Here is a 26991-nt window from a genome sequence, read left to right as displayed (position 1 = left end):
GATATCAAATGTACTCAGTACTCGGTACTCCACCCTGCGCCTGTTGATCACTGTACTCAGTACTCTGTAGCCATTCCTGCGTTCGATCAATGTACTCGGTACTCAGTACCCGTTCCTGCGTGGTTGATCGTTGTACGCCAATTTCTCGTAAAGTTAAGCCTAGGTGCATTTGCCCTCTTGGACACTCTCGATCACGGCCGCGGTGGCCGACTTCAACAGATCCGATGCCAATGCGGTGGTCTCCGGGATGGCGGGAAGGTCCTGCTTGACCGCTCGTCGCATGGCTTTCTTGGCCGGTGGGTTCTTGTAGGTCGCGAGGTAGAACATGATGAAGAGGACCAGATAGGATGAGATGATGGCACAGCCCATGGCCGCCGCAACTTCCTGGCGAGGATCGCCACACGTGCCGACATGTGGCATCCATGGCGCATAGGTACTGGCGTAGTAGTTGTAGCAGGCGAAATAGATGAACCCTGCCAAATGTTAATGGTTGCTCCGGCAGCGACAGAGGTCGGATATGCATATTTACCTAGATCGAGGACGAATTGGGTGATCTGGAACATGGTGATGTACTGCTTCCACCACACCTTGACTCCACGCGCGGCTTGGAAATAATACCTAGACTCGGTTACTTTCCTCGTTCAAGATGACGGACCAGGGCAATGCCAAACTTACCAGTACATGACCACATGCACGCCCAAGTTCAGCGTGATGGGGACCCACGAGACCGAAGTCTGACCGACTAGCTGGGTGTAGCAGAGCAAGGCCGTCGCGCCGTGGTGGTACGTGTGCAGGAAGGTCAATGGCTTCTTTCTGACCACTAGGAACACCGTGTCGAGCAGCTCGACGTATTTGGTCAGGTAGTTCAGATAGTAGAGAACCACCAGCTTGTCCGACCAGCCCGTTGCACCACAAATCCCGTCGTACAACCCATTCTCCCACAAACCCGGCGCCAACTGCTGAGTGAACAGGACCAGCAGCGCTCCCGAGATCATGGTCAGACAGAAGTTGTGGATCATGAACAGGTTGTTCAGCTTCATCGCCGGACGGTTGCGCATCAACTCGCGACCGCCGAAGATGACTGCGTAGTAGGTGACGATGAACATGGCTGTCTCCTTGAACGTCGACATTGGCGTGCGACCTTGGACGAAACGAAAGTTCTCCCCCCCGACCCCCGTGATCCCTGTATACATTTTGTCGAAAAGAGTCCACGGATCCGACTTGACCATCATGCCGTTCATGGCGGGCATGCCGCGGAGCTGCTGCGCGAGGGGTGCGGCGGTGGCATACGGCAGGAAGTTTGCCGCAGCATTGTAGGTGACGTTGATGAACTCCATGGCGGTCAGGTGTGGAAGAAGCCGTGCGGAATCGGGTTCTTGACTAAGAGGGGATCCGCGAGCGAGCGACAACCTGAGCCGCGAAAAAACACGTAGCGAGTGACGAAACGAAGGTGTCTGGGAAACGAATGTAGGGGGTAGACAACTGGCCGCACTTACTCGGGGGACATCGTGCGGTTGATGGCGTCTTTATGATGGCCGAGCAAAGGGGATCGTCGATCGAACCGCCCTGAGTCTTGACGGGGCTGGACTCCAGGTCCAATAATGACCTCATGCCGTTTCAATTTGAGTCGGCATCCCGCACGTCAGAGCGGCAGGATAGAGGTCCTTCTTGGAGAGTAGCAATCTCATCGCGATCTCAGCTCCTGTCAGACTTTGTTAAGGAGTTCCCCCTGGCTGAAGTTTGTCGGGGACCAGATTCCAATGGGTGTATCTGAGTACTCTCCGTCTACCACTCCGGGTCGCTGATACAACAGCGCCACCTGGGCCCCCCTACCATGCAGCCTCCTGGAGCGGCCATGTGCCGTCGAGTCCGACGGGCGAGTGGGCGGTCCAGAAGGTCACATTTTGGAAAGTGGAGCACCATTGCCCCATCCAAGTCCCCGGCAACGGAGCAGGAGCACCTGCGCAGGGCTGGTAAAGCCTTTATGTCATGTCTGTCAAGGATGGGTACGCCCTGTCCAGGGTGAGGACTCGCCATCCAAGATAAGATAAACATACTTCCGTTCACGGGTGTTAGCATCGATAGATAGATTGTGGCGCCCTTAGCAAGTGCTGATGTACCCCACAGGGACGATAGGCGAAGATCTTCGGGCTGCAACCAACGACCTATTCCGTGCTCGCCAAGCCGGTCCACCTTCGCCGAGTTCGTCCATTCTGGCCAAGCTTCTCCCTATCAGGAGATAGCCGGATTCGCCTCTTAGCCGAAAGGGATCTCCCCGGGTGTCGATCTCCCGCTCAGTATTGACCAGGGATCAATAGACTGCCGAAACCGCCCCTGTTTGACAAGTTTCATCAGAGAGTCGCCAATAAAGCCATTTTGCTATTCGTATGTGCACCCCAAGGCTGGGCACTGCTAAGGAGGCCTGGCGCAGGGATATGCCTGCGTGACGTCGCTTCGCTGATGTGATGGCGGTGCCAAGTCCCGGATCCCTTGTGTGCATCCGAATACCAGAATCCTCAACCCAGAGAGGTCGGCTCGCTCTGAGACATTCATTGTGGATCGGCGCACCCAAGCCTCATCCGAATGACGCATGCCCGGGCCAGGAGAGAGCTTACCCTGAAACCCCTGTCATATGCAGTGTGTCAATCGTCTCGTTCGGTCGAGCGAGGGAGGGTGAAGGGACGTCCAAGGAAATGACTTCCAAACATTCGGTTGACAATTTCGCTGGCAGTGTTGGCAACACGATCTCAGCAGACATATTTCTCCTTGAACCCGCCGCTCTCTTCCCTCTCAACCTTCACGGCCGACCTTTTGCTTTCGTCGCCTGCCGCCATGTCTTCATCGATCGGATTCGTGCCCTTGATGGGCGTCACTGGCATTGCCGCGCTGTTGGTGGGCAAGTACTCTGAAAACATCGGAACAGCCACGGCGCTGCAGGTGTCCCTGCTCGTCGCAACTGTTTCGTATGTCCTGTACTGCGGCTGGATCTATCCTCTCTACCTCTCGCCATTAAGGCACATTCCCACCGTGCCCGGCTTTCCTCTCTGGGGCCACTTTTACACCATCATCACGTCAGAATGTGGCGTGCCGGCGCGCGAGTGGCACCAGAAATATGGCCCCATTGTGCGCTACTTCTTCCCTTTCGGTAGCGAACGGTTGTCCATTGCCGACGACGATGCCATCAAACACATGACGGTCCGGAATCCGTACAATTACCCAAAGCCTGAGCGAGCCCGGAAATGGATGATGCCAGTCTTGGGCGAAGGTAAACTTCCACCTCCAATCCCAACCGGTCCATTTTGGCTTTGGATTGTCTTGCAACGGCTGTTCTAATGCGATAGTAGGCGTGCTCCTGGCTGAGGGCCAGGCCCATGTTGCGCAGCGGAAAGCTCTTACGCCCGCCTTTTCGATCACGTCCATCCGGTCTCTAATGCCCATCTTCTGGACCAAGTCGTTGCACATGGCGGAGCTTTGGGAGCAGGAGATGACGGACGAGAAGACCGAGAGCAAAGCCATCGAGGTTTTAGAGTGGCTCAACCGGACAACTCTGGACATCATCGGCCGCGCCGGTATGGGAACCGACATCGACTCCCTCGATAACCCGGAGACACCTCTGCGGGACGCATATCGGCGGTGCTTCAGCTTCGACCTAGAGGCTCGCATTCTCAACGGCCTCGCAGCTTTCACGCAGCTCGTCCGCATTCTGCCCGCTCGCACAAACCGGGACATCGTCGTGGCTAGGAACATCATCCTAAGCCGCGCCGAGGCCATCATCAAAGAGAAGCAAGCGAACGCAGGCACTGTGCAAAAGAAACCGGCTCAGAAAGATATCATCGGCCTCATCGTCCGGGACAATATGACGGCGAGCAAGGAGGATATGTTGTCAATCGAGACCATGCGCAACCAAGTCATGACTTTCCTCGGTGCCGGGTAAATGCTGATTCCCCCCTTTGCTTTCTGGTGTCGTGTCGGTGGAACACCTAGGCTAACGTTTTGGGTCGATGCTGACTTTAGACACGACACAACCGCAACCTCTGTGGCGTGGACGCTCCTGATGCTGGCCAAGCACCCAGATGTGCAGACCAAACTGCGCGAGGAGATCCGCTCTCATATGCCTTTCCTCTTTGACCCAGATGCCCGCCAGGACACTGAGACAATCGAAAAAGCCGACGTTGACCTGCTGCCATACCTCGAAGATGTCTGCAAAGAATCTCTGCGCTACATCCCGTCTATTCCGATGACCGTCCGTCGCACCATCGCTGACGACCACCTCGGAGGGTATTTCATTCCTGCGGGAACGGTCGTGTACCTCATGGCCAACGCCATCAATCATCTCCCCATGTACTGGGGCGACACCGCCAGCAAGTTTGACCCATCCCGGTGGAAGAATCTCCCTTCAACATACACGACCAATGCTTTCATGACCTTCCTCCAGGGTAAGCCTCTCCGGATTGCAAACACCGGCCTCAAATTCACCCCCTATTTCCCCCTCTCTCCTGGTGGCTGTTGTTCGTGTGTTCGTGCTAACTGTGCTCTGCTCATAGGTCCACGAGGCTGTGTTGGACGCAAGTTCGCCGAAGTCGAGATGAAGACCATCTTGTGCTCCCTGTTGAGCAAATTTCACTTTGCACCAGACGCGTCAGTCCAAGATCCTGAGGAATTGAAGATGTGGCGCCTGGTTCTGCGACCCCGCGACGGCATCAGCTTGAAGGTGACCAAGCTGAAAGAGTGAGCATCCGAAATCAAGCCGGGTAATTGTTGGAACTTTCGTCGGAAAACATCTTTTCACCACTTCACTACCCTGGCGTTCCTATTTTCCTTTGTCGGGCTGGCGGCGTTAAATTTGCATCGGGCGTGTGAGTCAGAGCCTATATAGAAGCCAGAACAGAACACAGCGCCTCATAAACTGCCTTCTTTCTCTGGTCAATTCTCAACAGACCTCCTCCTCTCTGCGCTAGAGGGCGGAAGAGCGTCTTTGATCTCGGTCGGTACAGTGATAGAAGATTCCCGTCACCCGTTCTCTGGTAATGTCTCCGCCGGATTGACGGCGTAGTTGTCGATGGGCATTGCTGTTTGTCTACATCTCGCTAGGCGGTGTGTGAGTTGAGCTTGTTTAGAGATTCCTCATTCTGGCGTCAATGGGAGAAATTCCACGTCGTCTTGAGAAAAGGCAGATTTTCGTGGGCGCCATTCCAAGGGTCTGGAAATAGCCAAGGATCTGACCATTGCTATACGAACTCGAACAGAGTGGGTTTAAGGCTATTTCTGAGACCAAAGGGAAAGGGCAATGGGTAAGGGAGGGTGAGTTGGATGTGAGTTGGGGTTGAGTTGAGAATGAGCTGATAGAGAGGTTGAGTTGAGAGTGAGCTGACAGAGAAATGTGGGAAAGTGCTAGGTGAGCAATGTTTAACTTCAAAGCGGCATGCCGCAGGGAAGGGCCGCAGTACAGTTTGTTCACCATCAGTTTAATCACCTGGTACTCTCTACGGGGGAAATGACATGTCTCAAGCCCACCGTGATCCCTCGCCTACGCCGACGAAGGATGTTGCTTCACAGAAATATCATCGCTGCCTCTTTCTCCTCGCCGCAGTCGATATTGCTTGGGAGACCACAGCCCTAGCTGGCGCAGGGATGAGTTTGGCATTATTTCGGTACCATCGTTCAACGGTCTGCTGACCTACAAACGTTTGATCGACAATTGCTTTCAACTTGCCCTCTACACGTTCCATCCCCGAGCCTACGACAAGTGTGACGAAACTCGCTCATCCCGGACAATCTGTACTAGGCCTTTGACATAGCATCCTCACGGTCACTACCCAACCGAGTCCTCTGGCCGTACTTGTGTTAATGAAGGTACACGGCACCAAACTCGAACCCACACCCGACAGCCGCTCGATCATCACGCGCCACGACCGAAAATCAAAGTGATCTCCGAGGTTCTGTTCGGGGGTGCTCTAGCTCCTTCGCTGAAGATGCTCGTCTCCGAGCCAGTTGTCCTGCTCAGGGGCTTGTTCGGCGCTTCCGTCTTTCCTCCAACTATCGCTGTACTGTACTGCACTGTAACGGATAGCATGGGGAATAGACGCCGCCACAAAGTTCAACTTGCTATAGCGGTTCTTCATTGCTTGATCTAAAAGCAGGGCGCGAGGGAGGCAATATCGCATATGTACGGTATAGCAAGGGGTCATCATGGAAGCAGTGTACCATGAGAAAATGCTACATAGCGCGCCAGAGAGATCATGCCGAATGCCCCACATCATATATGGGCGATATAGCGGCTTTGAAATAGGGAAATCCATCTTCACGAGATGGGGTTTCTCGAGTCCAGTTGCACCTGATGGCATTCAACAATGTGCAGTGACGTGACGGCCGTCGTTGGGAGCGCCTCCATATAGCGATTACTGCAATTCTAGAGCTTTGACTCTGGTCTAATCTGTAGGTCGTGCCTGCTGAGATCCTTGACGCTCTTCTTGCCCATGTTACCTAGCATATTGTCGGTGTCGGCTAGCAAGCACCTTAAGACGTGCTCCACGCCTTGCTGGCCTCGAATGGCGAGGCCATACATGAAGGGCCGGCCGATACAGACGGCTTTGGCACCCAATGCCAGTGCTTTCAACGCATCGCTTCCCGTGCGAATGCCACTGTCGAAGATGAGGGTGAGATTGGATCGTTTGACCTTTTCGTCGGCAGCGATTTCGGCGAGAGCGTCAAGCGAGGCAATGGCACCGTCGCATTGTCTTCCGCCGTGGTTGCTGACAATGATGCCATCCATGCCGTGGTCGATTGCTCGGTGGGCGTCATCGACGGTCTGGATCCCTTTGAGAACAATCGGGCCGTCCCACAGCTTCTTCAGGATCTCTAGATGCTTCCATTCTCGGTATGTTCCCGAGTTCAGGACATCTAGCCAGGCTCTTGACTTCTGAAGCAGGGACACGTTGGTCAGCACTTTAGCTGCACCATAGACGGAGCCGGGCCTTCTCAGTGTGGCCCATAGTTCGGCGAGTTTTTCCCCGTAACTCCTTGTATCGTTCCTTTGGATTTCCTCGTACCTTGCGTTGAATACCGGGTCGGAGTGGCCGATTTGACATCCGTCGCCCCAGATGAAAGGTAGGTAGGATGTGTCGAGATCTGTCGGCCTCCAGGCCAAGTTGAACGTGTCGAGAGTGACCACCAGCACCGTGTAACCGTTGGCTTTTGCTCGATTGAGCAAGCTGACTGTGACGTCTTCCCATTGCGGGCGCGGCCAGTATAGCTGATACCAGCGCGCCCCGCTCCCGTTCGATTCTGCCACCTGCTCGATAGTCCGTGTAGCGGCTGATGAGAGAATCATTGGAATTCCGACCTAGTATTTCCCCAAAGACATCAGTCGTCCGACCTGACACTGCCTCCCAGGGCGGGTTCAACCAGTCGATCTCAACCGTCTCAGTCAGCACGACGCGGGCATAAGAGGATCTTACCTTTTCACAAGCCCGGGCGGTGGCCTCTTCGGCGTCTTCGTGCATGATCTTTTGGACACCAACTGGTGCTAACAGAAGCGGGCTGTTGTACTTCTTGCCGAATAGCTCGATGCTCATGTCTCGCCGCGTCGCATTGACCAGCATGTGAGGTCGGATTCGGTACCGATCAAAAGCAGCAATGTTGGCTGCGTGGGTGCTGCCGCTGGAGGCCGAGCCGTAGACATAACCAAAGTTACTGGCCGGAACCTTGGCACGGGCTAGAGCCTCCCATTCAGACGGTTTGGTTGAGAATATAGGTGCTCGGAGGGAGGAGTAGATCTCCCGTTGATATGCAGAATAGTTGTTCGGGTCGGGTTCTGTGTACGGTTGATTCAGCTTTGCTGCCTCCTCTTCTTTCGCCATGGCCGTTTTATGAGTTGTCGTCTGTACTTGCTTGGCTCAGTTGTTGCACGGCAGAGGCAGAAGGGGAGACATATAGAGCAGCGATGAGACAAGCCAGAGCAACTTTGCAGTATTATTTCACTCTGGGAATTTGGATAGCCGTGGGTAATATGTATGACTGGGAGATGAGATATCGTGTCAGAGTACGGAGTAGCTTGTTGAACGTTTGATACCGAGGTCCAGGAATCGTACGGTGTCACGTGATCACAGCTTTCGAGCGCTACGGGAACAGAGAATTCTTAGCCGATTGGTCGATTACCGAGCGAGCCCCCTCCGTCCAGAAAGACCAAGCCTAGACCTGTCTGGGAGTGAAGCAGATCTGGATGACGTCGTCGCGTTCCAGCCGATGATCAAATGTTCGTGTTGAAGCTGCACAACCGCACTTCCAAGTTTCTTCACCTTGGTTTCTCGCTCGTTCACCTCACCTCCCGTGCCCGTACTGACCTGTGCTGGGGTCACTGTGAAGAGCAGAACTTTTGCTCCTTCCCTTTGGCCGTTGACTCGCTTTCTCCTCAGCTATCAAGATGGCGCACAAGACATTACAGACGAATTTCGACGTAGACTATGTTATCAGCTACCGCATGCCCAAGGATGAAGGTTGGCTCCCACTGACTATACTCTTTGATCCGATACTGAGCGTTTACAGACAAGGAAGCTGGCATCACACAGTTCAGAAAGCTCATTCGAGCAATGGCCGAGACTGGATTGACCACCGAAGTCCGACGCGGCGATGAAACATCCCTCCTTGTCTTCGTCAAGGCTTCAGACGAGAAGATACTTGCCGACGTGGTACATAGGTCGAGAATCAAAGACTGGCTGCATGGAGTGCGACAGATCCAGCCTTCCAACGATGTGGCCAACATCCTCACCTCCGAGCCCCTGACCGACGCCGAGAGACTTCGACATATACACCACATGATATGCTGTCCTCGGGAAGAAGGTGGCGCTGGCATAACTCCAAAACACGGAGAATGGAAGAACGTCGAAGCTGTCTTCCCGCTGCACGACCACGTCAAGAACAAGAAGTGGCTGACCGAGTTCACGCGGAAGACATTTCTGACTCCAGATGATCTAGACGAAATCAGAAACACTGTTGGCGAGAAGGTGAGATCTACGACGCACGTAGTGGAACGCAAACTGATGCCGTATCCAGATTGCCTACTATTACGCATTCCTCCAATCCTACTTCTCCTTTATGATCTTCCCTGCCGCTTTCGGCTTCTCTTGCTGGGTTCTCCTGGGCAACTTCTCTCCCATCTACGCAATCGTCAATGGCCTGTGGTGTGTGGTATTTGTCGAATACTGGAAGCGACAAGAGCAGGAACTGGCCATTCGCTGGAACGTGAAGAACGTTTCGCTAATTGAAGACAAGAGGAGGGAATTTGCACCTGAGAAGGTTACCACCGATCCTGTGACGGGTGAGCAGATATGGTTCTTTCCAGCCAAGAAGAGACTCCAGAGGCAGCTCCTCCAACTACCTTTGGCAGCCTTGTGTGTTGTGGGCCTTGGAGCTATCATATGCACCTGTTACGCCATTGAGATCTTCATCTCAGAGGTGTATGACGGCCCGCTCAAGTCCATCCTCGTCTTCCTTCCTACAATCCTGCTCACTCTGGCTGTCCCCACCATGAGCAATTTCCTCACTGGGTTTGCCGAGAAGCTCACGTTCTACGAGAACTACGAAACACAAGACGCCCACGACAAGGCCATGATCTCCAAGGTTTTTGTCATCAACTTCATTACCTCTTATACGGCAATCTTCCTCACGTCATTCGTCTACGTCCCTTTCGCCTCGATCCTGGTGCCTTATTTGGACGTCTTCAGCATGACCGTCAGGCCTTTTGCCGAGGACGAGAAGCAGCTTCAAACACCGTCACCCGCCACGTTCAGCATCAACCCCAACCGGTTACGCAACCAGATGATCTACTTTGCAGTGACGGCGCAGGTTGTCAACTTCGCCATGGAAACGGTCATGCCAGTGGTCACGCAGCGAGGTACCAAGAAATTCAAGGAAATGCAATCTCAACGTGCAGAGAAGCATGGTGGTGCTACGCCGTCGGTTGCTGACCACGATCCGCCCGAAGAGAAGGAGTTTCTTGCTCGAGTGCGTGAGGAGGCTGCGTTGCCCGAGTACGATGTGACGTCCGATCTGCGCGAGATGTGTATCCAGTTTGGCTACCTCTCCTGCTTCAGTGTCATCTGGCCCCTCACACCGGTCTCGTACTTTATCAACAACTGGATCGAGCTACGCGGGGACACGTTTAAATTGGCCGTTGAGTGCCGCCGACCCAACCCCGCCCGCGCCGACAGCATTGGCCCGTGGCTGGACAGTCTCGAATTCCTTGCTTGGCTAGGGAGCATTACATCCGCCGCTCTGGTGTATATGTTCTCTGGTGGCGATGGGCACGGTCCGGATGGCCGGCCACACCAAATCAAGCTGTGGGCGTTGTTGCTTAGCGTTTTCCTGTCGGAACACATATTCCTCGTGGTGCGTGTGCTGGTACGGACCGCAATAAGCAAGCTTGATTCAGCGGCCATGCGCAAAGAGCGTAGCGAACGGTTCATGGTACGTCGCAAGTATCTGGAAGATGCCGGGCTAGGGCATGCTGTCCAACCAATCGCCTCACCCCCCAACAGCCCGCTGAAGACTGAGTCGGGAGAACAAGCCTTTGCCAGCATCACGAGACAGAGTCTTGAAGAAGACGCACGGAATCAGAGCACCTCGACCAGTGGTGGCGTGGAAGGCGCAACCGAAAGATTTTGGCTCCGGCAGCGAAGCTGGGCTGAAAGCGAGCGTGTCGGTTTGGGAATGATTGAACTCATGGATCTGGGGACCGAAAAGGCGAAGAAGGCGCAATGAATCTGAGGCAACTGGTCGAGCGGGAGGATGGCGTTTTGCCCTAACAGCGGATGCCTGCATGTCGGAGTCGATTATGAAATGAAGGAGGCCAAAGGAATGAGCTGCTCAGGAAGACGATCGTTACACCTCAGATATAATGCACGTATGGTTATGAATAACGATAGAACGCGGTCAAGAGTCGTAAAGTAGACGAGTTCTAGTAGACATGGTGATTCTATTAGAGATTGAATGAGGGCAGTTCAATAATCTATCCATTGAACGGAGTCTCGGCCCACCGCATCCCACGTAAAGGGGGAGGAAGAGTCCAGATTCCAGATTCCGCAACGGCAACCAGCGGAGATCCAGATCCGGAATGGTGGAGATCTGCATCTGGGCGTCTGGGCGTCTGAATCATCTCACCGTCAAGTGAGTGAATGGTGAGGAAACTCGCCATCACTCTCAACACATCCTCAAACCTGCTTCATAAGCACCGAGATCCTGTCTCCCCTCTCTTCTGCCTCTCCTTTCTTCATCCTTTCCATCGAGCGTTCAGATCGGATCACGCTCTACTGCCTTTACACCTCTCCTCGCTACGCAGACGCGCTTCATCCATTAAGCGTCCGCTATGGTCGACGACGTCCCATCCACCACAAATCAATTACGCCTCTCCCTCCTCGACATTCTGTCGAACTCGATCATTCTGGACGGTATCCTCCCCTATCTATCCTTGTCAAGCACCTTCGCCTTGGCTAGGACATCACACGCTCTGCGAGATTTAGTGTTGAATGCGCCAAGAGCTTTCCGATATGTTGATTTGTCGAAATGCCGGGGAGCGTATGTGCCGCCAAATCTTCTGACCAGGATAGACTCCGGCGGCCACTCTTGGCGGGCAGAGCGTATGGATGAGCACCTTACCGAAGACGAGTTCTACGCCGGACCACTCCGCGGCGTGTTGGGGAAGTTGAGACGGATGCACGTGCTGCAGGGCGTCCACACTCTGGTCCTGGACGACCTCGCCTCTGTTACCGTCGACCTGATCAACGACATCGTCACCGCCCCCGAGTACGACGTGCGCTTGCTCAGCATCCGGCGGTGTCTCAACATCAACCAGCCCAAACTCCAGCAACTTCTGTGCCACCTGTGTCGGCCAGGCAGACCGGAGGGCACTCCTCGTTTGCAAGGTCTCTATGTTTTCACGCCACCAATATCACCGACTCCGGAGCCCTTCGATTATGTTCATGCCTTCCACTACAATCTTGACACAATGGGTGTCTTAGGATATCACGGCGCTCAGCCGGGAGCCCAACACAAGACAAACTGCGCCAGTGGCTCACGTGTCGTGGAACCATGGTATGCCGCCAGTGGCCAGGTCATATCCCAGGGCCACGCACAGCGGAGCTCCTGGGAAGAGACCCTACAGACATGCAAAGGCATCATTAGCTTTGACGCTGTCCTGTGTAGTCACATGCATGCCGATATGGCACCTGTGCTCCACGTCGCTTCCCGAGACTACTTGTCAAAGAACAAACCGGGCATCCCCCCTCTAGCGACCGTTGCCCTTGGCCCTACAGGGTGTGCCGGCTGTGGAAGGAACCCTCATGGCGCACCGGTTTGGGGCGAGAGCGAGATACGAGACTTTCCTCTTCTCTGGCCTCCACCGCGTTCCGGGAAACTTATCGACGCAGTCCGACCTCCACCATGCTTTACCGAGGACGGACAGATCCTTCTTGCTAGATTGATTGTCTCGTGCACCTGGTGTCTCACCAACCGGCATTGCGATAGCTGCCACCGATGGTGGTGCGCCGATTGCTACAACCCCAAGTTGTCAAGGCAGCTTATCACAGATATAGAACGGCTCTCCACCACATCGGCTGGCTTCTTGCCCGCCAATGCAATCAAAGGAGGATCCAGCGAGGGCGACCGTGTTAAGGTATTTAATGGTCTTTGTGTTGAAAATTGCCTTGTCGGCGAATGGATGGCTGGAGCTGGAGGTGGCGGAATGTGGGGATAGTCAGGGATCGCATCGAGGAATACGAAAGCCGCCATTCGCACAATCGACTGGACGGTGTTCGAAGCCCAAGATTGGACCGTTAATGATCCCCAAGCCGCCATCGAGACGAGGACGCCGCCAGCCCGGACGCCGACAGATCCCAAATCCCTTTCACCACCCATTCAACGACTCTGCCTCCCACCCCGTCTGTTCGTCGTGTAACATGGAAGCGCTAACGCCGTCTCTTTGCTCTCGCACGCAGCTCCACCCCACCCTCCTGAGCCTGAAGCCCGGACAGGCGGCCGTGACTCTGAATTGCTGGGAATGCGGCCGGCAATGCCAGGATTGCACACAGCAATGGGCCAAGACCTGCAGACTATGTAAAGGCAGCTATTGTTTCGTCCACAACACTGGCTGTGACGAGAAGAATGTAAGTGTGTGTTTCCTTTCCTGGGTGTCAGTCATACGTTTTCGAGTCTCCGGCTGACCACCGACTTCGACAGTGCGATTGGTGCATGTGAGTCTCTGATGAATTCATCTACTCCACCGCCGCTCTTCCCAGAAGGAGTTGGTTGCCCCCTGCTGCAACTACAAAGCTGATATCACACCAGGCATCGCGGCGGGAGAAGGACAAGAGAACTCTACTGATATGGGATGTGTTCCTCCTCCAACCTTGACAACAGGGCCTTCACGGCATGTGGCAGTGATTCATCTTCTGCTCGACCCTACGTCTCTCCACCAAGTTAAGCGACGGAGTCCTCCCATACGAGTTGTAATGTCCAACACTCAGCACCCAGCTCAATCCACCACAACTCACAATTCAACTTTCTCACCTCAATTCTAGGCTTGTCCCTCTTACTCTCTCGAGTCTCCCTGTCAAAGCGACCATTATCTACGTTCGACAACAACACACCACTGGAATTTGACCCGCGGCTGTGGTATTGTCCCTTGTATGTGCGTGCAGTGATGCTCACTGTATGAAGAGGCTGGACCATTCCTCGTTAAGAAGCATGACGAAGAAGACGTGTCCGTTTTATCGTGGCCATGTCCTTTTCCCCTCAAGTTCGACAACCTTCCACCCCCTACCCAGTAGGGCAGAGTGGGCAGGGTGGGGCAGGACCGACCACACGAAATCAACAGATCATCAATCAAATCAGTATATAGCCCTCTCAGGGGGAGCGCGCGGATGGGTTCGACAGTCCACATGGGAATTCATGGGAGAGAACAGGCTCGAGTATTCCACATGCAGCCTGGAAATACAGCTCAATTCGTTGCCGCTTCAATACTAGTCAGTATTATAACGATAGACCAAGCTACCTTTATGCCACCGTCAAGTCCAGTTCTGCGTGAGTGAGTGAGTGAGTGTGTGTGTGTGTGTGTGTGTGTGTGTGTGTGTGTGTGTGTGTGTGTGTGTGTGTGTGTGGTGTGTGATCGGTGAACAATCATACTTGTCGACAAAATGCGGACACGCGGGGACCCTTGACCAAGGAGGCGGGAGGCGGACCCATGACCGAGGAGACGGCACTGTCTATGTACGTATACATATAGAAATGTACGTCAAGCAAGTCGGCGTCGCGTCACTGCGCCGGACCGGACACACACACACACACACACACACACACACACATCCTTTCAGGCTGAAAATGAGTTCGATCGAGTCAAATCAAAAGGAAGGAAGTCAAGGGTCATCAGATGAGAGGCGGTCTGAATGTGGCGTCACGTTAAATGGCATCGCGTCAGGAGAGTCACATCACTCGCTCTCCTTCAGCACCAAGCAGACTAGAGGCAGCGGCGGTAGTGACCGAAATTATCGAGAGTCTTTCGTGCAAGAATCGACCATCTCTGTCCAAACTGTCAATTATCAATGTACATTAAGCGAACCTGTATTGAAACGCCATCGCTGAGCCAAAACAAAGGATGCACGGCCCTACAGCGGATTTATCGACTGTGCTATTCCTTTCCACCAAAACCTTGCACAAGATGCATTTACAGTTCCCTCCTGCTGATGGTCCGGGTGGTGGTGACTCCTCCAGGCACATGCTGTTGCTGCCACGCCATGCTAGACATGATGGCCAGTGTATCGTTCGGATCGGCGCCCATGTCTGTCATGCTCGTGAAGCCAGAGAAGTAGAAGCCTAAGACCACCACCAGGTAGGTCATGACCAGAATGCTGCCTTTAAAGTAATTGCTCTTGCCTTCTCCTGACATGTAGCTGAGCAGGAAGACGCAAAGAATGATCGTCACCATGTCCCACTGAGGGAAGATCAGATTGAAGGTGTGGTCTATCAATCCGCTGGGGTCGATGAATTGCCAACGCAATGCCGTAAACAGGACAAGAGCAGGGAGCTGAAGCAAGCACACCTGCAACGCGTACGCCGAGCCTATCTCCATGCTGAGGGCGATGTTGCCGTTCATCGCAAACGATATGCCATTCAGAAATTCGGTTGTATTTGGTACGAGCGCAAAGAGGGTGATGCCAAGGAATTTCTCGTCAATGTCCACAGAATCGAGGACAACGTCAACGGTGTCGACCAGGATCTCTGCCACAATGGCGTAAGCGATCGTTGCCGTGAGAAGAATGATGGAGGACTTCGCCCGGGACCAATTGGGAGCATCATGCCCACCACCTTCTGCCGCTGGTTGCGCAGCTTGCTCCGCTGCGGCATTCGCGTAGCCTTCGTCTCCCACGGTATCTCTGCGAACTACCGAAGGTTTGTGACCTTTCACGGGATCTGTTTTGTAGGCGTGTGTTGCTTGGTACGACGCACGGTTCGGGTGATTGACGGCATCCCGAGTCGCGATGGTAGCCGCAGTGGCCGCCAGTTCTGCCACCTGGCGCACAAGGTTATTGTTGTCTTCCTCCGACAGCCCGGGAACTACGGGATGCAGGGAGGGACTACGTGTCTCTTCGGGTCCGTGACTCGATCGCGGGGGGACAAGATGAGGCAAGTCACCCTTGTTCTGATGGTCGACTGCCGAGATTTGCGATGCCGTTTCGTGGGCCCCAGAGCCATCTCTATCGATGTTGGTGTCGCCGTCTGGAAGACCAGCTGACCGTAGAGACTGACCCAGGATCTTCCTGTACAGCTGAGACTCTCTGATAGCAGATCTAGGTAAATATCCGTCGGGCTTGCTCAGAGTCTGTGAATTGACAATGCTTTGGTGTCGAGTATCCAGTGGGCTCACATCAGCCGTGGGGGGAGCTTGCGGTTTCTTTTCGTCATCGGTGCTCCAGATGATAGCGGCATGAGTCCGCAAAGTGAAGAGCAGGCCAATGATGTAGGACGAGAAGAGGAGGATGGCAGCGATCCAGCAGTAGGGCCGCACCGCCTTGACGAAGAAATCGTCTGTGACTGCAGGAACCTGACGAAAGTAGCACTGTCGGCAATCTCTAGGGGCCTCCATACCGCCTGCCGTGCATGTCCGACAGATTAGCTCATGACTCCCGTATATCTTGTAGAAGAGAGTAGGGCCGAATGCTGCTATAACAGCGAACAGCAACATGGTCGAAGTGGCGCTGGCAGACCTGACGTTAAACCGTTGGGTCTTCCGCTTGATCGCACCAAAGCACATCGACAGCCCGGGAAGTAACAGAATTCCCGCGAGAATGCTGCCAATAATACTCCCCTCCACCAGAGAAGCTTTCCCCTCGTTGAGGGCAATGCAGTAAAGGTACACTTCAACAACGGTCGAGAAAAATGCGTTGACCGCGGCTCCCATTCCCATGGACGACTGAGCTGAAATCGATGCAACTGCCTGGCCGATGAAATATGCCAGTGGGATGATGGAGATGAGTGCCAACGTGAACATGAGAGCTGGGCTCGTGAGCCAGAAATCCAAGCCGCCGGCCACCTTCAGGACGAAGTAGTCGAAGATGACAAAAGCGACAACTGCCAGGAAGTTGATGAGGAAGATGTTGGTTCCATCGATGGTGTACTTCCAGTATTTGATACCGACCGCTCTGTAGGTACAGAGAAGGATCGACGTGGGTTTCGTCGAGCTCCTAGCGTGCGAAACGTCACGATGGAAAGTCAGAGCGAGTGGGCGCTTCCGGAGGTGGTAGAAGAGGATCAAGGTGACACGACCCATGGGAATCCAGAAAACCATCAACCAGCATATCAGCGACACCAGCAGCATCAACGGAGCGACGTTGAAATAGTAGAAGATGAAGAAGATGACCCGGCCCAAGGTCCACTGGCCACGCCCAAAGAGTCGCCGCTTGGATTTGGCGCTGACACTGGTGTCGTGTCTGTCCGCCCTCGCGCCGCGGTCCAGCAAGCTGTCGTTTTCACTGGCAGAGTCTACACTGTTCCGATGTCGTCCAACGATGGACCCGGTGTGGGTGAGAGTAGGTCCGAACATGAGTCGCCCATACTCGAGATCTCCGCTCTGCCATCGTTCGTACTCGCTAATGCTTCGACCTTCGCCTTCGTCTTCCTCCACATAGTTTTCGTCTTGCTCGAGCCTGACGAACTTGCCGAAAGGCCAAAACAGGTAGCTGGCCAGGCCCAGGAATACTCTGCCGTACGCGACCGCGCTAGAGTCGAAGGCAAATAGATAGCAGATCAGGGCTCCAATGAGGGCAGCGGCACTCAGCCACCAGCCGAAGAGAACTGTCCACAGACAATTGAAGAACCACAACCAGCTACTGACGATCTCACTGGGGGAGGAATGGATATCCTCTTCAGCTCCTTTTTCGACGGACCTGCTTTTCTTGTATAGGGCAGGCTTCCATATCCTTATACCGAATGGATGCGTTTCATTGATGGCCAGCTGCCGGTCTTTCAACGTGAAGCTCTCAGTATCACTCACTTCTGCATCTTCCGACTCTTCGAGCGGTGGTTCCTCTACCTCGGGCTCAGCCTCATCTTCGGCCAGGACTGCCGACTCCTGAGGAATGGGCTCCTCTACCTCCTCTTCAGCAGAATCGACTCGCGGTAATAACGGAGGAGCGGCAGCGGTCCGACGACGGACGGTGGAAAGTGATCGGTTCAGGGTGGGAAACGCCTGGGTAGTGGGGGTATGGAGCTCTCGATCTTCCACAACCTCGTCGGGGTCGTCGTCGACCGAGAACTGTTCGCCTCGATGGGGCAACTGTCTGCGAGTCGAGATCCTTCTCATCATAGGCGGAGGTTTCCGGACCCTCCCGGTCTGGGGCGATAGGGCCGACATGGTGGCAGGTGTTTCTGGAGCCTCGTCAGAACGAATGGCGCTGCGTGGTCTTTGACTGCTCGAACCAGGAACGTTACTGCCGAGAGTGCCTGTTCACTGTTCAGAAGACGCCTCATCATCCGACCGGGCGCACATACCATAGTCACGCCGAATTGTGGTGTCTCCTCCAAACGGTTCTTCTTGAGACCGTAATTCTGCTGTGATCGACGATGACCTTGTAGTAGATTGGACATCGTGCCCTAGTCTATCGTCGGAGCTTCTTTGAGGATGGTCACTAGATGACATCGTGACTATTCCGATCTTTCCTCTGGCAGGTGCTGGATGTACCAGCGACTTTCAGGAGCCTGCGCTATCAAGTGGTAGAGACCGTCAGACAGGAGCGCACACAGGCTGGGAGATGCCTGGTCAAGGCTCGAGCACGCATCAGATGAGCAGCGAGGACATAGTCATATGATCGATCGATAAGACGGCACTGTTTACATTAGGTGAAGAAGTGGGCGAGGTTGAGGTGGTGTGGGAACAAGGCCCGCAGGGAAATGAGTGTGGTGTATGCCCGAAGAGATTGATAGCAGAGCTGAACTTCTCTACGGAGGATGCGTGGTAGGTGATCGTCGACCTGCAATCGCTGTGCAGGACGAAACTGTGTATCTCGGCCAGGATAACACGTCAATTGGCGCACGTGCGATATACCGCAGAAAGTCAATACGAGGCGATGGAGCCTGGAGCAACCCCAGACCTTGGAGGTGTCAAATGAAGCTCCAGGTGCTTGCAGCTTGCATCAAGGTATGACGGATGGTGCTGCACCAGTGCAGCGGTTGGGCACTACGAGTTACGTGGCAGGCTGGTCGCAGTTGTGGGCTGGCACATGTTGTCCTCCCTTTTAGGCACTCACAGAGGCGAGCCGTCTTCCCGAGCCACCCACGACCGCCCAAGGTAATGCCCAAAAGGAAATTTGGTTAAGCTGGAGTTGGCTAGCCACCGAAGTCAGGCTCGGCAGTCCCCGGAAACATTTGCTGTGTCGTAGCCGCGACAAGCGCCAACAGCCGCCATCCGCCCAAGGCTCAGGCTCAGGCTGCGAAGCGCAGTCGCGTCCAACCGTGCAAATTGCCTTTACCAATCCATCATCGTCGTCCACAAGTTTCCCCAACACCACATCGGGTCAATCTATCTCTTGGTTCCAAACTGCATACCAGCAGCCGAGACACAGACATTGTTTTCTCGAACTCTCCGCATCTGCACACCATGGCGCTCGATAACTTCTACCACAACAAAATCGAATCCCTCAAGCTCGAAATCATCCAAGGCCAAGCAGTCTTGCGGCGGTTAGAAGCACAACGAAATGACTACAACTCGAGAGTGCGCCTGTTGCGAGAAGAGCTGGGCTTGCTGCAGCAGCCAGGCTCATACGTGGGCGAAGTGGTCAAGGTGATGGGCACCAAGAAAGTCCTCGTCAAAGTGCATCCGGAAGGCAAATATGGTAATTGAGACATCCCGCCTCAGTTCTACCCCAGGCTAACACGCTGGCACAGTTGTCGATATTGCCGACAGCGTGGATATCTCCAAGCTGACCGTTGGCAAGCGGGTGTCCCTTCTGTCCGACTCGTACAAGCTCGAAAAGATGCTTCCTTCGTCCGTCGATCCCCTGGTGTCTCTCATGATGGTGGAAAAGGTCCCGGACAGCACATACGATATGATTGGTGGCCTAGATCAACAGATCAAGGAGATCAAAGAAGTCATTGAACTCGGCCTCAATCACCCAGAACTCTTCGAATCGCTCGGTATCGCTCAACCCAAAGGCGTCCTGCTGTACGGCCCGCCCGGGACAGGAAAGACGCTGCTTGCTCGCGCCGTCGCCCACCATGCCGACTGCAAATTCATCAGAGTCTCGGGATCAGAGTTGGTTCAGAAGTACATTGGTGAAGGAAGCAGGATGGTCAGAGAACTGTTCGTCATGGCAAGGGAACACGCACCCAGCATCATTTTCATGGACGAAATCGACAGCATAGGTTCTAGCCGTGTCGAAGGCAGCAGCGGTGGTGACTCGGAAGTGCAGCGAACCATGTTGGAATTATTGAATCAGCTGGACGGCTTCGAGCCCACCAAGAACATCAAGGTTATCATGGCCACCAATCGACTTGATATCTTGGATCCCGCTCTACTACGACCCGGTCGTATCGATCGCAAGATCGAATTCCCCCCACCAACCGTCGAAGCAAGAGCTGATATTCTGAGGATTCACTCGAGGAGCATGAACTTGACCAGAGGCATTGACCTAAAGAAGATCGCCGAGAAGATGAACGGCTGCTCTGGGGCAGAGCTGAAAGGTGTGTGCACAGAAGCCGGTATGTTCGCCTTGCGAGAACGAAGAGTGCATGTCACGCAAGAAGACTTTGACCTGGCAACGGCAAAGGTCCTAAACAAGCACGACGACAAGGAGGTGTCACTGGGCAAGTTGTGGAAGTAGGAGGCCATTTTGGACGGTTGGGTTTCGTTTTCTGCATAGCGACCACTGTAAACTACTAAGCAGTAAGGCAACCAGAAAAGCGACAAGGGATAGAAGAACAGCTCCAGTGCTGGATTGGATGAGCCGTTCATCACGCCATGGAGACTACTCCGTAGGTTGTGTCTAAATGTCTATAACTGGTCTCCCGTCTGCGTTTATCGTTCCTCGTGCTCTCACGCACGGGTGTCCCCTTCATCATACCCTCAATGCTCATACTCCATCGGTCCCTTGATAAACCCCCAGAACTCCTCGACCAGCTCTCTCTGGCCCTTGCTACCCTCGGCGCCCCTGACAGCAAGGTACTTGCGATGATCGACGGGGATCTCCCACTGCCCCGGGTTCCCATCCACAATGACGCCTCCGGCCTCCTTGAGAACCACCCACCCGGCGCAGACGTCCCAAGCCCAGCATCCTCCCTCCCAGTACGCGTCCAACGTGCCCTCGGCCACGCCGCAGAGATTCAGCGCCGCCGACCCCAGCGCCCGGGCGGAATGCACCATCGCGCCGCCTTCGTCCTTACTCGCCCCCAACGCGGCCCACGTGTCGACTTTCGTCCGCCAATTCTGCCCGCTGCGATCGCTCCCGTACTCGATCGCCACCACACACCCGTCCAACCCGACCAGTGCGGCCGGTTGTCGGAGCGGTAATCGCCTATCCTCCTCCGCCGCCTGCCCCTCAGCCCCTCCGTCGCGAATGATCCGCAAAAAAGACCCCTGCCCTTTCACCCCGTGGTACAGGCGGCCCGTGAACGGGTTGAACACGACGCCGACGACGGGTTCCCGGGCCACCGCGAAACCCAGGGATACCGAGACGTAGGGCCAACCGTGGACGAAGTTCGTGGTCCCATCAATGGGGTCGACGATGAAGGTCGGGTCGGCGCCCAGCTTCTGGCCCGGCACGTACGTCTCCTCGCCCATGAAGTGGAAGGACGGATACGCGGCCTTGAGGTCGCGCGAGATGAAGTCCTCGACTGCCTTGTCCGTCTCGGTCACGAGGTCGGCCGAGTTTTTCTTCGTGGAAGGGCCATTATTGTTGTTGCCGTTGTTGGGCATCGAGCTCGACGTCGACGTCGTTGACGAAGCCTGTGTGATCATCGAGCCGGCCTTGAGGGCGATGGCGATCAAATGATCGCGCAGTGCGGGCAGGTCAATGTGCTCCATCTTGTGTGGTTGCTGTTGTTCTTCTTTCTCCGTCTCTCTCTGGATGTGTGTGTGTGTGTGTGCTCTGGATGGATGGATGTATGTATATATGTATGTTATGTGTATATGAGGCACAAAGTCGACGAATTATCTTGTGTCGTGACTTAAACTACCAGATACTGTACTCCATACCAGATACGAGGAGAGCAAAAAATTCTGGCTTGTATCTACCTACTGGTGATAATCCACTGTGCTGTCATGTGTGGTGAATCACCAATCGAGCTGGGCCTTGTGTCACGGACGAGGCCATCATTGGTTCCGCGCCACGCCCCGTTGCGCGAGTCTTGGGATCGTAGATACATGGGATCGTAGATGGTTCTGTAAAGGCAAAAGTTGGGGACGTCCGTCTGCGGCCGTCGTCGACAGGCCACTCAGGCATACATACACTGTAGCTCGTACAATGCTAATGCGGAGTACGGAGTACATACTGGGTCGCTCTAGGTGGGCAACAGATGGTTTGGACCCTGGGCAAATGCTTCATTTCGCCGCCTCGGCCAGCGGTACTGAAGTCTTGAATTCCAAGTCGCACCAGGCGGGCAGTCGGAAACTCACAATCACGGAGCTCATGGTGTGAGGTTGTAGGGTGGTGTCATTCAATGATCATCTCTATCGCACGGCTGCGCCGATATCATAGTACATACATACAATCGCTCATACAAGGGCTCATTGCGTCGCTTGTTGATACACACAAAGGTACCCTCATAAAAGTACACAAGAAATTCGTCATGTCATGTCATGAAATCACATTGTCTGGCGAAACCTGGTTGGATCGAGCATCCTGATACCTCGACCCAGGCCGGTCATCGCCGCCATAGATATCACTGTCCTCCGACACCTCACTTGCACTCCTGCTATGCTGGCCCGCAGGCAGCGGGACTGCCATCCCAATAGCCGACGCGGTATCGCCTCCGACTTTATTTGGATCCCACTCTAGGGGTTTCCGTTGCTGTCTAGGAAACGGTCTCCTGGGGTTGCTGAAGCCGAAGGACAGCGGTCTGAAGGGACGGATTAATTGCTCCACGTCGCCCATCCCGAGCCCTGGGTTGTTTTGCTGGCGCATGCCGAATGAAAGGACCGGGTCGTCAAGAGCTCGACGATAGGCGGCCCGTTCCACTCGTGCTTGGTTCCAGGCTGAGTACTTTTCTCGGACGCGCTTGTTGTACCGGACGAGGAGGAACAAAAGCGCAAAGAGCGCGAGGACAGGGAGGATCACTACGGCGGCAATTTCGCCAGGTGAGAGGCTGGCTGAGCTGGTTGACGCAGCGGAGGAGGAGGATGAGTCGGAGCCAGAGCCGGAGGCGGAGCCAGAACCAGAACCAGCTCCTGATGAACCGCCAGAGCTTGATCCTGGACCTGAACTCGAGCCCGAACCTGGGCTTGTCCCCGTAGTTGAAGCACCAACACTTCCAGTGGTAGTTGGGACTACCCCGCTTGATGCCGCGTTAGACCCTGGCGAGGAAGTGGCAGAACCTGCAGAGACTGTCGTCGAGATTGGTTCGTTAGACGCACTGGGTGAGACGCCTCCTGTGGATAGTTGGGTAGCGGTGCCGGATATTGTGATGCTTCCTGTTCCGGCGCTCCCTGATGCTTGAGCTGTGCCTGTTGATATCAATACATTTTGCGTGCCGCTTGTGTCAGCGGAGGCCGCCGAAGATTGTTGCGTATCTGTAAGGGACGCTGCGGGAGTCGCTCCAGATTGTTTGCCGGTCGAATCTGGTCCAGAAAATGCGGTCGTGAAGCTGAGGAGTTCGCTGGCGACGCTTTTGAGAGGGTCGAGCGGGTTGTAGATGTCTCTGCTTTGTAGGGGAGCAGACCTGACGGCGCAGCGGGTGAATGCGAGTAGTAGAGTTAGGAGCTCCAGAGGCGGCATTCTTTTCTGCAGTCGACTCACTCACTTCGACCGCCTTCGATGCCGCACAAGGTCCACGATAGAGAGGCGCAACGTTTCGAAAAACACCACGACAAACAGGCACGCAATCTTCGCTGAAGAGCTTCGTCGAGAGCAACCCAGGGCTTCTAGAGAACTCACCACGATCGGGGCTATCTGCCTTAAGATACTCCATCAACACTGCGGGCCCGAAACGAGGCCATGTACCTGCGTTAGGCTCGCCAGTGGCTGTCCCGGGAAATGCTCAAGCGAATCCATCGCGCGGTGGCTGAGTAGCCGCAAGGGCTCCCACCAATACCTGGGCACCAGGCGTTTGCCCATGGTTGGTAGCAGGCGGGAAACGACAAGTGTTTCAAGAATTTATAGCAAGGCAGAGCACCGTTCGTCGGTAGAATCGGAGCGATGAAATCGTGAAGCTTGACGGGGAAGTGAGCTGTTTGGTGCCGCGTGCTTGGAATCTGGCTTCTCGATGATCAGTGGTTCGTTCGCTGATCGCTTAATTTTTTCCAAGCGACGATGAAACACGCGTTTAAAGAGTGACTGAGTGTCCAACATGAACTCAGCAACGGAAGAGGCAGATCGCGTTGTCGGGTGAAGAGGCCCGTCTACTCCAAAGAATAAAGCCCAAGAATATACTCCATAGTCGTCCGTGATCTCGAGAAGCCGGCTGACATTGAGGAGATTGTCAGTCAGCGTCGAGCATGGATCAGAGCTTGAAGGAGGCTTGAAGCTTTGATGAGGCGCCCCATGCAAGTCTCGGCAGACGCCAGCCATTATCAAAAAGAGACAATACTCCGTACGGAGTCCTATGTCATCCCTGTCGAGTCTTTTGGTGACGGGTCTTCCAACCCGTTTACCGTTGCTTCTTTGCGATACTGATGGTCGCCAGCAATGCTGCAGACTCATCATGTAGGAAACAGTCGCATTGCTCGTACCATCACAGCATCAATCGGCAGACATGTGAACAAGAAGTTACAATCCAGTATTGGGCGGACATGTCTGCCTCGTCCTCCATGGCACGCTTCAACTGCGCGCAGGAGCCTGTACCTCTCCCCCTCTGCTCCCATCCAGATCCCTCCTGACCGGCAGACTATCAACATCAGCCTACGAGATGCCACAGTTATCACGCAAAAGTTCTCGCCCACTCCCAAAGCCAACCTCGACAGGCTAGGAAAAGCTCTCAGCGAGCTGCTCCAGACCCCAGAGCAAGATACGGTGATCGAAGCTCCGAACGAGAAAGCGAAGGACACACCCGGCATATCATTTGGCACGATAGAGTGGCATCTTGACTCCGAAGGGGATGCCATACATCGGCACACAGCCCATCCTTCGGCCACTGAAAAGAGCGTCATTGAAGAATTGATCATGCGCCGAGCCGACGAAATGGGTCACCACCCACATATCAGTCGAGGCGAGGTTGAAGATGCGGGAGACATGTACATGACCATCACATGTACAACGCACAGTCCTCGCGGGTTGAGCGTTCGAGATATGAAACTGGCGCAGAAAATCAATGACATTCTCGCCGAGTTCAACACCGTCACACCATGGAACTTGGACTCCTCGCGGGACGTGGATGATGAAAAGCTGAGAATTGCGGCCCTACGTGAGCGCATGATCGCCGCGAACCGAGCGAAAATCAATGAGGCCCTTGAGCGCTGTGGATGCGAGGCAGCAAAATCGAGGTCTACAACTCCGCCAGAAGTCTCTGCGAAGGGGCCGGTATAGGCGCGTCCTCAACGCTTAAAGAAGCCGGTCGGAAGAATGTCTAGGGCTGTGCGATGAGGCCTCTCCCGGCGCTCCCCTCCGTCTACATGCCCACATACGCAACATTATCAATACCGCGATTGATCGGAATGCCGAAGCACTATTATGACAAGGCTAGGAATTTATCTCGCCACATCCCATCCATGTCTATTCAGTGCCGTTCAACGCCACTTGTGCATGACCATGCCGCCTGACCAATTCTCCCATATAGACGTGACACAAAATATTTACAGGGAAAGACCGGTTGAGATTTCTCATCTCTGGAGGATGCAACGATTTTCTGCTAAACAAGGATCGTTTCACTCCTCCTTCACTTCTCCGGCCTTCTTAGCTTTTCTCTTGAATCCCTCCGAAGCGCTACCCACGTCAGTTCCCATTGTGGCATCCCACCATCTGAACGAGCTGGCATAATTGCCGAGGAACTTCTCGTGATGGACATCATGGTGGTCCGCGCCTGCCCAGAATGGCAGAAAGTGATGCAGAGACCAGGGGAACTCATATCCAGAATGCGAGTCGATAGCCTGGAAAAGGCGGCCCACGATCCAAAGATACATAGTGATAACATGGAGGTTCTTGGTCAGCGCGCAAAACGCGATCGGGATGCCAACACTTCCGAATGCGAGAATCATGGTTTCCAGTGGAGAGGCGTACTCTGCCGCAAGCCCGAAAGGCGCGCTGTATTGATGGTGCAATTTGTGGATCATTTTGTAGAGTTTCGGGGTGTGCAGGGCTCGGTGTAACCAGTAATGCCATGCGTCCTCGAGGACGAAGAACAGTGCAATTTGCCAGGCCATGGTGTACCACGGAGGGAAGGGCACGGATGTCGACAGGCCAAAGAACTGGCATGCAGGGTGGAAGAGCCATATCTGAGGAAGTTCGACGGTGAAGTGGGAAAGGAGGACAAGTCTGGCGCAGGCCCATTGTTCGGCGAGAGTGGGCATTTTACCCTGTTTCGCCACGTATGTCAGCCTTCAAGCGCTGCTGAAGCCAGCAGACAGGAGCACGTACAGCCTGGATCTTATACTTCCTGAAATAGGGAATCTTATCCATAATAATAAACGGCAGCGCTCGGCCAAAGTAGACCACCTCGTGCATGGTGAAGGACATTATCCCTGTGGCGAGCACATCGTTCTGCATGTATGCGTACCACGCTGCCCATGCCTTCTCGAAGACATTTAGGTGCACATTATAGGCGGCGATGTCGTTAAAGTAGTCGGCGTAGGTTGTGGGTGCACCACTGACGAAAGGACTTGTAGAATTCCTGTACAGCCAGAGAAGCAGGGGTTAGCTCGGCCAAAACATCGTCTTTCTTGAGGAGATCTTGGTTGCAGTGAGAAAGAGTACATACATGTCGAGGAGGATGCAAACCCGTCTGATTCGAACGAGGTAGAGAACGAACTTGCTCCGGGCAGCAGAATGGATAAACAGAATGAAGTCCAAGGGAATCAGAGATCAAAGAGACCTCAGATCAACAATTTCAATATCAAAGGGACGATCTGGATCTAAAGCCAGGGACCGTTCTTGATTGGCAAATGTGGGTGCACCGAATAATTTAATTGGGCCGGCCACGGTGGTGTCACTCGGTGCTGCAACGCGGATATGAGCTTCCCGGTGGTGGGAGTGCGGTGGACTGACGCGCAGCAGCCGGATCCCTCGCGGTGAAGAGCGGCTTGTGAGTGGCGTGTCCAGCAAGGAGCCTCAGGGACCAAAAGCTTGGGACTAAATCTGCCCTTGC

The 26991-nt window shown here is 54.4% G+C and overlaps 11 protein-coding genes across 11 annotated transcripts; 5 read left to right on the top strand and 6 right to left on the bottom strand.

The window, feature by feature from the left end:
• Positions 1 to 159: 159 nt before the first annotated feature.
• G647_06815 (uncharacterized protein) lies at positions 160 to 1337 on the bottom strand (the record flags this gene model as incomplete). The annotated part of the gene is made up of 3 exons (XM_008731134.1): positions 160 to 473; positions 530 to 618; positions 676 to 1337. 3 exons carry the CDS (start codon positions 1335 to 1337, stop codon positions 160 to 162), a joined length of 1065 nt encoding a protein of 354 aa, XP_008729356.1.
• A 1495-nt stretch (positions 1338 to 2832) lies between these two features.
• On the top strand, positions 2833 to 4732 carry G647_06814 (uncharacterized protein; the record flags this gene model as incomplete). The annotated part of the gene is made up of 4 exons (XM_008731133.1): positions 2833 to 3265; positions 3342 to 3930; positions 4015 to 4436; positions 4545 to 4732. The coding sequence occupies 4 exons, from the start codon at positions 2833 to 2835 to the stop codon at positions 4730 to 4732; spliced, it is 1632 nt and encodes a 543-aa protein (XP_008729355.1).
• Positions 4733 to 6409: 1677 nt separating this feature from the next.
• Positions 6410 to 7859, bottom strand: G647_06813 (uncharacterized protein; the record flags this gene model as incomplete). The annotated part of the gene is made up of 2 exons (XM_008731132.1): positions 6410 to 7342; positions 7458 to 7859. The coding sequence occupies 2 exons, from the start codon at positions 7857 to 7859 to the stop codon at positions 6410 to 6412; spliced, it is 1335 nt and encodes a 444-aa protein (XP_008729354.1).
• Positions 7860 to 8422: 563 nt separating this feature from the next.
• Positions 8423 to 10758, top strand: G647_06812 (uncharacterized protein; the record flags this gene model as incomplete). Its single annotated transcript, XM_008731131.1, has 3 exons — positions 8423 to 8495; positions 8545 to 9002; positions 9052 to 10758. 3 exons carry the CDS (start codon positions 8423 to 8425, stop codon positions 10756 to 10758), a joined length of 2238 nt encoding a protein of 745 aa, XP_008729353.1.
• A 604-nt stretch (positions 10759 to 11362) lies between these two features.
• Positions 11363 to 12748, top strand: G647_06811 (uncharacterized protein; the record flags this gene model as incomplete). Its single annotated transcript, XM_008731130.1, has 1 exon — positions 11363 to 12748. One exon carries the CDS (start codon positions 11363 to 11365, stop codon positions 12746 to 12748), a length of 1386 nt encoding a protein of 461 aa, XP_008729352.1.
• Positions 12749 to 14713: 1965 nt separating this feature from the next.
• On the bottom strand, positions 14714 to 17899 carry G647_06810 (calcium/proton exchanger; the record flags this gene model as incomplete). Its single annotated transcript, XM_008731129.1, has 1 exon — positions 14714 to 17899. The coding sequence occupies one exon, from the start codon at positions 17897 to 17899 to the stop codon at positions 14714 to 14716; it is 3186 nt and encodes a 1061-aa protein (XP_008729351.1).
• Positions 17900 to 19141: 1242 nt separating this feature from the next.
• G647_06809 (26S protease regulatory subunit 8) lies at positions 19142 to 20363 on the top strand (the record flags this gene model as incomplete). Its single annotated transcript, XM_008731128.1, has 2 exons — positions 19142 to 19376; positions 19429 to 20363. The coding sequence occupies 2 exons, from the start codon at positions 19142 to 19144 to the stop codon at positions 20361 to 20363; spliced, it is 1170 nt and encodes a 389-aa protein (XP_008729350.1).
• A 242-nt stretch (positions 20364 to 20605) lies between these two features.
• Positions 20606 to 21562, bottom strand: G647_06808 (uncharacterized protein; the record flags this gene model as incomplete). Its single annotated transcript, XM_008731127.1, has 1 exon — positions 20606 to 21562. The coding sequence occupies one exon, from the start codon at positions 21560 to 21562 to the stop codon at positions 20606 to 20608; it is 957 nt and encodes a 318-aa protein (XP_008729349.1).
• A 772-nt stretch (positions 21563 to 22334) lies between these two features.
• Positions 22335 to 23471, bottom strand: G647_06807 (uncharacterized protein; the record flags this gene model as incomplete). The annotated part of the gene is made up of 1 exon (XM_008731126.1): positions 22335 to 23471. The coding sequence occupies one exon, from the start codon at positions 23469 to 23471 to the stop codon at positions 22335 to 22337; it is 1137 nt and encodes a 378-aa protein (XP_008729348.1).
• A 1031-nt stretch (positions 23472 to 24502) lies between these two features.
• On the top strand, positions 24503 to 25217 carry G647_06806 (uncharacterized protein; the record flags this gene model as incomplete). Its single annotated transcript, XM_008731125.1, has 2 exons — positions 24503 to 24532; positions 24561 to 25217. 2 exons carry the CDS (start codon positions 24503 to 24505, stop codon positions 25215 to 25217), a joined length of 687 nt encoding a protein of 228 aa, XP_008729347.1.
• A 338-nt stretch (positions 25218 to 25555) lies between these two features.
• G647_06805 (uncharacterized protein) lies at positions 25556 to 26393 on the bottom strand (the record flags this gene model as incomplete). Its single annotated transcript, XM_008731124.1, has 2 exons — positions 25556 to 26203; positions 26265 to 26393. The coding sequence occupies 2 exons, from the start codon at positions 26391 to 26393 to the stop codon at positions 25556 to 25558; spliced, it is 777 nt and encodes a 258-aa protein (XP_008729346.1).
• Between the last annotated feature and the right edge of the window lie 598 nt (positions 26394 to 26991).

This window comes from Cladophialophora carrionii (assembly GCF_000365165.1).
Source record: "Cladophialophora carrionii CBS 160.54 unplaced genomic scaffold supercont1.5, whole genome shotgun sequence".
Taxonomy (NCBI): domain Eukaryota; kingdom Fungi; phylum Ascomycota; class Eurotiomycetes; order Chaetothyriales; family Herpotrichiellaceae; genus Cladophialophora; species Cladophialophora carrionii.
This window is presented reverse-complemented; position numbering and strand designations above follow the sequence as displayed.